Source organism: Elephantulus edwardii, unplaced genomic scaffold, assembly GCF_000299155.1.
Source record: "Elephantulus edwardii isolate Elephantulus edwardi_28Jun2011 unplaced genomic scaffold, EleEdw1.0 scaffold00141, whole genome shotgun sequence".
In the NCBI taxonomy this organism is placed as follows: domain Eukaryota; kingdom Metazoa; phylum Chordata; class Mammalia; order Macroscelidea; family Macroscelididae; genus Elephantulus; species Elephantulus edwardii.
This window is the reverse complement of record NW_006399891.1, coordinates 4,975,556-4,985,452: the sequence shown is the minus strand read 5'-3', so window position 1 is coordinate 4,985,452 and position 9,897 is coordinate 4,975,556. Positions and strand designations below refer to the sequence as shown.

The 9,897-nt window shown below is 36.6% G+C and overlaps 1 protein-coding gene across 1 annotated transcript in view; it reads left to right on the top strand.

Annotated features, from left to right (window-relative positions):
- SMC5 (structural maintenance of chromosomes 5) overlaps positions 1-9,897 on the top strand; it is a 118,408-nt gene that overhangs the window by 101,151 nt on the left and 7,360 nt on the right. The window contains exons 18-22 of the mRNA XM_006894404.1: positions 1,684-1,809; positions 5,187-5,231; positions 5,698-5,793; positions 6,256-6,360; positions 6,567-6,686. Coding sequence (XP_006894466.1) covers positions 1,684-1,809; positions 5,187-5,231; positions 5,698-5,793; positions 6,256-6,360; positions 6,567-6,686 — 492 coding nt within the window. The remainder of the gene's footprint in view (positions 1-1,683; positions 1,810-5,186; positions 5,232-5,697; positions 5,794-6,255; positions 6,361-6,566; positions 6,687-9,897) is intronic.

The following is a 9,897-nucleotide window of genomic DNA, read 5'->3' as shown; positions in this document are numbered from 1 at the left end:
ATCAGATGAAGGTTTTATTAGCGTTCTTCCACTCTCAGCGCTTACTCTACAGTCCTTCCAGTGTGTTCCTCGTGAGTGAAAGCATCGTAAGCAAGCATGGATGTCAGTTCTGACAGCCATTCATTAGCTGGGAACTTGGACAAGCTCATTAGTTCTTTGCAGTTATTTTTGTTTTTAATATGCAAAATAGGGAGCTCTGATGGCCTAGTAGCAAGAGGCTGCACAGTAATCCCAAAGGTCTAAGGCCACTAGCTGCTTTGTGGGAAAAAGACGGGCAGTCTCTGTGCTATTAACTGCTTCTGAAAACCTGCTGGAGGGTCAGCTATGGGTTGGTTCTAACTCTGCTGTATACAACAACAAAAATAAGGGCAATATTATTACACAGTGTTCTTATGAGAAATTAAGGGGATAATATAAATCAAGTACCTCGCCAAGGGTCTAACACATGTAACTACTCAGTAAATAGTAGCTAATTTTATGTTTGTCCACCTTTTTATGCTCAATATATATTACGGTACTGACATTAAATAGATTTTCAGTAATTATAAGTAATAAATGAGTTTGAATAAATGATTACTATAAGAAAGATACTTGGAAAGTATTTGTGATTATAATTACTCAATTTGCAAACAAAAATGTGCTTTTGTAATATGAAAAAAAAACACGTGGAAAAACAATCATTCATATACATTGTATTCTTTTCCCTTTTTAAACTTTTTTAATTGGTTTGTTTACAATGATTTGTATACTTTGTTTCATTCAGGTACATTGTGTTTTATACAGTCTGTCATTTACATTGGGTTTCATATAACCATATACATTGTACTTATGTCATTAATTACTATTGATCTATGCCTGCTGTTACCCCATCTTTTCAAGTCCCCATTGACTGTTTCCTATTCCTTTGCCCCCCTTCATCCACTCTGCTATCCTACTGATTGCCACCTTTTCTTATCCCCTTTCCTCTTTTTTTGGACATTTGTACACATCTTACGCCATTATCCTTCTATTTTTATAATAATGATCTTAAATATTTGTCATTAGAAGCGGAGTTATTTAACTCAACATAATGTTCTCTAGGCCGTGTTACATAGTATTTTACAAAATAATTGCTCCTGAGTCCTGCATAGTATTCCATTGTATGAATGTACCACAATTTCTCAGTCCATTCATTTGTTAGTGTATATTTATGTCATTTCTGTTTGCTTGCTATTGTGAATAACAATGCTCCAAACAAAGGTGTACTTATTTCTGTTCATGTCTTGGTTCTGATTTCCTGTGGTAGTATATTCCCAGGGTCATATCAAATCACTGTCATTCAGTTTTTAGAGAAAAGTCCAAAAGTGCCTTCCAGCGTGGTGTGCCGTCTTAAAATCCACCAGCAGTGCTGGAGAGTTCTAGTCTCTCTGCATCGTTTCCAGCATTTATTGTTTGCTGTGTTAAACTTGGTGTCTGGGGGATGGTGTTTTTGCTTTTCATCCCACTTATTGTCAGTGATTTTGATCATTTCTTCAGGTACCTCTTGGCCATCCAGATGTCTTCCTCTGTGAAGAGTCTGTCCATTTTGCTATTGGGTTGTCAGTCTTTTTCTTGTGGTAGACCTGTCATAGTCTGTAAATTTAGTATTATGAGACCCTTATCTGAATCTGATTTTTTAAATATTTCTTTTTTTTATTATTATAGCAACGTTATGTTGAGTTGGATGAAAATAGACAGAGATTACTGCAGAAATGCAAGGAACTCATGAAGAGAGCTAGGCAAGTATGTAACCTTGGTGCTGAGCAGACTGTTCCACAAGAATACCAGACAGTAAGTATAAAATGTATTTAATGCCTCCTATACCATATTTAACATTTTTTTAAGGTCACCATGTGTTAGGCATTGTACTAGATCACAGAAAACTTGATGTACCATGAAAAATTGGGGATTCTTTTTCTTCCATCTTTAAAGTGAATATGTAGTATGATTTAGTTTATCATATTTTCTCTACAGTACACAAATTTGAGTATTATAGTTTTAATACTTCGTACTAAATCTTTTTAAATGTGTTAACTAAAAATTGTACTTCCACACTTTTTCATTTAAATGTGTTGTCTGTTGTGTTCCTGTTATTTGAGTTAGAACCAACACATAGCTGAACTTGCAGTTGGTTTTCAGAGGCTAGAACTCACATGGGAGAAGATGGCCCATCTTTCTCCTTAGAGAGCATCAAACTGCCTGCCTTTGGGTTGATAGCTCCCGAGTCACTAGTCCACCAGAGCTAAGTCTAAGTAACTACTATGTTAGAAATAGTAACTAGGGTTGATAATTAGAAAAGTGAAATGGGAGTAAAAAGTTTTCCTTGAAATTAGGGTACTAAATTCGGCATCAATAGAAGACGAATCTGGGATTCCCAGACTAAACTCATTGCCATTGAGTTGGAACTGATTCATAGCTTCAGTGGGTGTTTTGTTATTGTTGTTGTTTGGAGGATTTCTTTGTGTTTTGGTTTTGTGGTGGTTTTAACCTCAGTGGCAGTTTTGAAACTAGATCCCACGAGAAGGATCGTCTGTTGTTCTCCCATGGAGCAGCTAGTAGACTTGAACTGCTTGCCCTTTGCTTTGGCAGCTCAACTCCTTACCCTCTATGCCACCAAGGCCCCCTTATCTGTAGGGCCAATATCAGCCAATAATGAAAAATGATAAAAGCTTGCCTTTTTTTCTGTTACTGTACTTTAGATGCTTACATATCAATGACTTAGTCAGATGAGAAATATGACCCTTTAATCCAAGTTGCACCATAGTTACATCACTTGCAACTCTGGGCTTTGTCAGATAAATTAGAATGACCTTGTGCTTGTATAGCTACTCTGAGAAAACAGTCAAAATAAATGAATAGGAAATGAATGTTTAAATATTTATATAGCTTTTCAACTCTAATTTCAAATGTTACCCATTTCAGTAGATTGTCTACTAACTATATAAACAGAACTGTAAAGTAACTAAATTGGATTATCATTTCCACACCTTCAAAAGTTCCTATTCTGTGATAGCAGACACAGACAAGAGAATGAATTTGACAGGATACATAAATTCAGTATATATTTGTAAGATAAGTTGTACTAATACTATCATAAAATAAGTGGAGAAAGTTTCATTATTCAGTTCTTGGTAAATTACACTGTTTTCAGAAAGGAACAGAATTAGATAATTGATACTTATGACCTGATACAGGGTGCGTTGAACTAGACAGATGTACCTTCTTTACTAGAAACTTATTTTCTAGTTTAGAAGGTGGGACATACTAAAAATCCTAAATCAGTAACAAAATCAATAAGGTTGGGTTGCAGTGGGTGCCGAGAAGAAAAGGAAAACAAGGTAAGGGAATAGAGTTGTCAGTGATGGGAGTGGCGTCTGGTAAGGCCCCTCTGAGAGCATGCTGTTTAGATGAGTTCTGATTCTAGTGAAGGGTTTGAGAGAACAGTTAGTACAAACGCCCCCCCAAACAAAAGCATATATGGCATGTGGGAATAGAAAGAAATGCAATGGATCTAAACATCTCAGATCCAAGCAGAGAGATGGACAACATACTGGCAATTTGGGATATATGTCATTAGAGATATGTATACATATATGTGTGCAGAGAGAGAGAACTATAGATACATTCATACACATACCACCATTCATGAGTAGGAGCTGGCTCATGGCTTCTTCCAGCAAGTTTTCCGGAGACTGTAAATCACAGATTTCCCATCTTTCTCCTGTAAAGCCATTGACAGATTAGAACCAGCAGAGAGGCGCCACCTTTGGGTTAACAGCACAGTCAGCTTCAGACTACACCACCAGAGATGGATCAATTTCTCTCCCTCCCTCCCTCTCTCTCTTACTGTATATATTAAGCTAGAATGCACTGGAGAATTTCTAACAGTGATAATGAGTAATTTTTTTTTAAAAGAGCATTCCAGCTACTATATCAAAGATAAGCTATTGAGCAAGAGATTTTATAGTCATTTGGATTAGGGTGGAAGCTATAGAGAAGCTGACAGATTTGGAGTAACTTTTAATGACTGAGCTACCAGGACTTGCTGATGAATTTGAGGTAGAGAGCAAGAAAGAACTAAATTTTTTTACCTCATCAGATGCTAACAGAGTTTACTGTAATGGTGATCTCAGGTGAGAAACAGGTTGCACAAAGCGGCAGGAAAGGTGAGTGAAATGAAGATTTTTGTTTCACCACTTTAAGATTCCTGTCCAAGAGTCAAAGGGGCTCGGTGGCATAAAGGATTACCTTATGGACTGCCAACTGAAAGTTTGAATCTACCAGCAGCTGCAAGGGAGAAGAATGAGGCTGTCTATTCTCATTAAGATTTACAGCATCAGAGGTCTGCTGGAGAGTCGCCATGAGCTGGGATTGACATGATGGCAATGGGTTTGGCTTTTCATTTTACTGGTTATTAGAGAGTTGTGGAGCCCTGATGGTACAGTGGTTAAATGTTCATACTTGTCGGCCATTGTGCGGAATATGTGGCAGTATGCTTCTGTGAAGATTTACACATTTGGAAACCCTGGGGACAGGTGTATTCTGTCCTTTAATGTCTGAGTTGTTGAAGACAGTGAGTTTGGGATGGCTTTTAGTGTTTGTTTGGTTGGAATTGTTCATCTGCTAATGAAGATATTCAAAGTTCAGAGCCTCTGGCTGCTACACTTCCGAAGTAAAAAATGTGGTAATACGCTTCTCTGTAAAAACGGCCCCTTCGAAATTCTGTTGGGCATTTCTCCTCCATCCTAAAGATCTCTGATAAACAAGGGCTTTGGATCTGGTTTTTGTTGTTTTGTTTTGTTCCCGTTTTAGAGGTAGTTGATGAATTCCTTTCCTAAAGGTAAAAACATGGGGGGAGTTAAGGTATAATGTAATGTTTAAGGATCCTTTTCAGTAATTCAAGACTCGCTCTGTGTCTTCAGTAAGTATAGCAACTGCTTTGCAGTTTGTGCCAGGCAAAATACTTAGTTTACCCCCCTTTGTAGAAAAGTGTGTATGCTAATTTGTCTCTGTGGCATGGACTCAGAAGATAGGACTATGGTGAACTTCTGTCAGCATAATTGGATTCCTATAATGCTTTTGTGGTTCTTCATAATGACAGTATAAAGTTCTAACTTCTTGCTCTCTTTCAATGCCCCACATATTCTGGACCCATTCTACCAATTCAGCAAGTACCCACCATTCCAAATGGACACAGCTCCTCACCCCCCATGGTATGCAGTGCTCATTCTTTTTCCACACTCCTAGTTGTAGTTCCCTGCTCTTCCCTAACCATTCGCTTTAAGACCCAGAGCTGAATTCTAGGTGTCTGTATTCTCTTAACTCTCCTATAGCATGAACTGATTTTTTTTTCTCTTCGTTTCCATGTATATGATGTATATACCACATATTTTAATATTCAGCATCAGTTCACTGCATTAAGGTGTTAACCAGGTTTTTTGTTGTTTTGATTTTGTTTGTTTTGTTTTTGTTGATTTTTAAAAATTTTTTGTGTGTGCAGTTTTCTTACAGTGTAAACTTTTTGAAGGCAGAACACCCTGTTTATAATTCCTTTTTGTATTGTTGCGTGCTAGCATGCTGTTGAACATGTAGTAAATAATCCGCAGATTATTTTTCTTTTGGTGATTTTAATCAGACTTTTATTATACTGTGATGATGGACGTTTTCTTTCTCTTTTAGGCTTTCCAAGACCTTCCTAATACATTGGATGAAATTGATGCTTTATTAATTGAAGAACGATCGAGAGCATCTTGCTTCACAGGACTGAATCCTGCAGTATGCTTCTTTCCCTTTTCCCATTCTGCAGCAGACACTACCGCCTCTATACATAGGCAGGCGTATGTGCACGTACACACACACACACACACACACTTCTTCCAGTACTTGCCTCCCACTCTGTACCAGAGCTCCTGGTAATAATAAGCTAGACAGCAGGAACAATGTGCTTTAAATGCCAGATTCTGAATCTATTAGAATTTTAAATAGATTCTTCCTAAGGAACACAGTGTTCTGTGCTTTTCTTTATAAAAAGAATAGTTGAGCTGACCTGAAATACTGCAATGTCTAATATTTTTTCAAGGATAGAAAAATTACATTTTCAGTAGATTAGAAGAGCATAAATTAATTGCGTACAAATAATGCAACACAGTTGATATTTTCAGTTAAGTTTTTAATTGATGCAAAATTGTATCTAATTTTATCTTTCAGTAGATTTATCTGAATTTTTTTTCCTACCAGATTGTTCAGGAATACACAAAAAGAGAAGAAGAAATAGAACAGTTAACTGAGGAACTAAAAAGAAAGAGAGTTGAACTGGATAAATATAGGGAAAACATTTCACAGGTAATCGTTTACTTTTGTCTTTTCTTTTTATTACATATGTCTAACTATAGAATAATGGAAAATGTAATGCTAAGATTTTAAGAGAAAAAAAGCGTAATGTGTGTTATGGCCAAATTGATAGAGCTATTAATTTTGTTGTATGAGAAATTTTGTAGTGGAATACAAAAATGTTTCTTTTTGTGTTTTCATATCGCCCTTAATGATAGGTAAAAGAAAGGTGGCTGAATCCTTTAAAAGAGCTGGTGGAAAAAATTAATGAGAAATTCAGCAATTTTTTTAGTTCCATGCAGTGTGCTGGTGAAGTTGATCTCCATGCAGAAAATGAGGTAAAATTGTATTTCAGATATGTTTCTTGGCAAGTAATTTTTAGCAGTGTGCTGGTAGTACTTTTAAATTATTTATTTAAGAGTTATGTTTCATGAAAAGACCACCTGTGGGATTCCCTAAGGGTTGCTTTTTTTTTTCTCTCCCTTTTTTTTCTTCATGATTTTAAGATTAATGACGAATACCTTATTAAGCCTTTTTCTTCAGCTATGATAAACAGATCTATTCTTTTCTAAATCTGTCACTTCCTAGGTTAAAAGCGTCAAAACAAATTTATAAATATAATTGAAATATATATTAGTGACTTTCTTTTAATTAAGAATTTAAGAGACTTTCTTAAGAATAGAAAACTTGTTTAGTGCAAGCAAATTTGTTAGTAAAATAAATGGAATGGGGGCAGAGTGGCGAGGATGGGTAGAAGGAATCACAAGGTCACATAATTTGGTGGGTAGAGGGAGGGAGTAAAGGAAATGGGAGAGATCAGGCAGGGACCTAAAAAGATGGTATAATTTATGTGGGTATAGTTCAATGCTGATTAATTTTATAAAACATAGTGTATGAAAATGATTATATAAAACATAATGTCAGTGAAGGAGACTGAAACACAATGTATACAAATTTAGGAAAAAGAAAAGTATGTTTTAGAAATTCTGAACGTCATAAAATTTCTAAGGAGATGAACTGGGAGGATTTGACTGAGAAGGAGGCATGGGTGGGAGATAGAGGTGAAGCAAGAATAGCTGTGTATTGTTTCTATATGACCTAATGGTTCACTGCTTTAAGTTCTAGGCCACTGACCCTCAGGGGTCATCAATTCAGATTGATCTGCAGCTTTAGGGGAGAAAGAACCTGATTTGCTTACATCCTAAGAAACCCTGTGGAGCTGTTGTACTCTGTCTTGTAATGCTACTGGGAAACAGAATTGACTCCTGAGGATAACAAGAGCAAAGTGTCATGGTTGATTGTATGCTGGGTTCATTTCAGTGGTGGTCTGCTTTGGTAGATGAGTATACATCGTTCTGGTAGCATAGTGGGTAGAAGGTTGTGCTGTTAATAACAAAACTGTGCTTCTCTGGAGGTTTGAATCTGCTCCAAAGGAGAAAGATGCGCTCTTGTGCCATTTACGTCTTTGGAAGCCTGCTGGAGGGTCAGCTGTAAGCCAGAACTGACTCAGCAGCAATGAGAAGAGATGGAGGAATTTGATAGATGTTGGAAATTTTTTGTAATAAAAGCTGTTTTTAAAATAAAACAAAAAAAGAGGAACATCATTCATATGAAGTATAAAAAGAAGAAAAGACAATAAAATGAAAAGAGTTCTTAGCTTTACAGCTCGATCATTTTTAATTTAGTTGAATATATAAATTGAAAGCAAAATAATACCTTTCATCACATAGCAGCTTTATGTGTCCTTGTATTTGATGTGAGAACCTCCTTTCACTTCCAGGTTCTAATGGGTTATAGACTGGAGTGACTGTCTTTGAGCTTGTTTAACTAAAGATAAATAATGATAATAATAATAATTAGTATATAATATGTTTCTCTCATGCACTGCAAAGGCACGTAACAACAGTGTGCCAGGCACCTATGTAAGCACTTTTGAGTTCATTGTCTTGGTTTACCTTTGCCACGATCTGTGAAATATGAACCTTTATTGATCCTGTTTTACAAAAAAGTGAAAGTTAGATTAAGTAACTTCCCTGAGTGTTACTAACACAGCTAATGAAACTAGAAGTCTAGCCACAGAGCCTCAACTCTCTGAATTGTCTCTTCTGTGAAGTTCCGTAGCTTTTATGGGATGAAAATTTGCTTATCTATAGCTTAATTAGACTCAGAGTAACTACAATGTCTTCAGCTTGACCTAGCATAGAAATCCCATTATTTAAACAGATCCTATTGTAAGTTCCTGTAAGTACATCCTTTTTTTAAACTAGATCCTAATGTGTATTGCTGTAACTGTTGCTTCCCCCCCCCCTTTTTCTGAGTGAACATTTATAAATTATATTGGGCTTTTTAGTCATGCATATGTATTTTGTAATGTTAATTACAATTGATTCATGTTATTAGTAATAATTCGATCAGCCATTTTCTGTATATTACTTTTCCCTTCACCCAGCTTATCTGTTTATTAATTCTTATTCCCTTCTCCTTTCTCATATCTAGTAGCCCATGGAGGTTAATCTTAATGCTGTTTCTTTTCTGATCATTACACATCTTACTATAGAAGTGAATTTTCATCAGCCTTTTTTACTGTGAGTCTCCCCTTTCCCTGGAAAATGAACCTTCTCACCTCTTCTCAGCCTTTCCTTTGGGATGGTCCTGATCTGCTCTCCCAGTTGTGATTTTTAGGACAGGGTTCTTTAGCCAGGTCCTCCAGTGAGATGGAAAAAAGGTAGAATGAGCCAGAACGAGTACTGTGTGGTGGCAGAACCACAAAGCAACCTAATCACCAAGGCTGCTCTGCTGACATCATAAGACAGCTTCAGTGGAAGACCCAGAGTGTGAGTTACCAAGCAAACGTTGGCAATCAGGACTGATAGAAATTTATTCTTGTCATTTATTTTTTTTGGTTGAATTGTGAATAAACAGATTGAAAGTGCTATTCTTAAAATTTGTTAGCCTACAAGATTCTTTGTGTGTATGGTTAAGAGATTAGCATTTTTTTAAGTCCTTGTGTGGCTCTTCCACTTGTGCCACTGGTGACATTTGACTGTTGAGTACTTGAATGTTTCAGATAAGTAGAACATTTCTAACTTGTAGCATAAAAACAGAGGAAGGTAAGATGCTATTTTACTTTGTTTTTGTGGCTCACATTGTTATCTCTGTGCTTCAGCACTATTTTGCACCTTAAAGCTCCGTTTATTAAATGGTTAAAACAGTAATTAGCAAATTATATATATCTCATTTTAAGATAAATGTAAAACTGGACTGGCTTTCAAATGGCATTGATAAGAACAATAAATAAGCTTTAGACCTTCAGTGTTAGTAGCACTTAAAGAAAACTAAATGCTTCCATTATGACAAATATTTATTGTTGTTGTTATGTGCTGTCGAGTGTTGTGCTGTCGAGTCGCCTGCGACTCATAGCGACCCTATGTACAACAGCCCTAAACTCCGCTCTGTCCTGTGCCAATCGCACCGTCTCTGACACTCCCATCCCAATTATCCCAGTCACTGAATCAATCCACCTCATAGAGGGCCTTCCTCTCCTGCGCC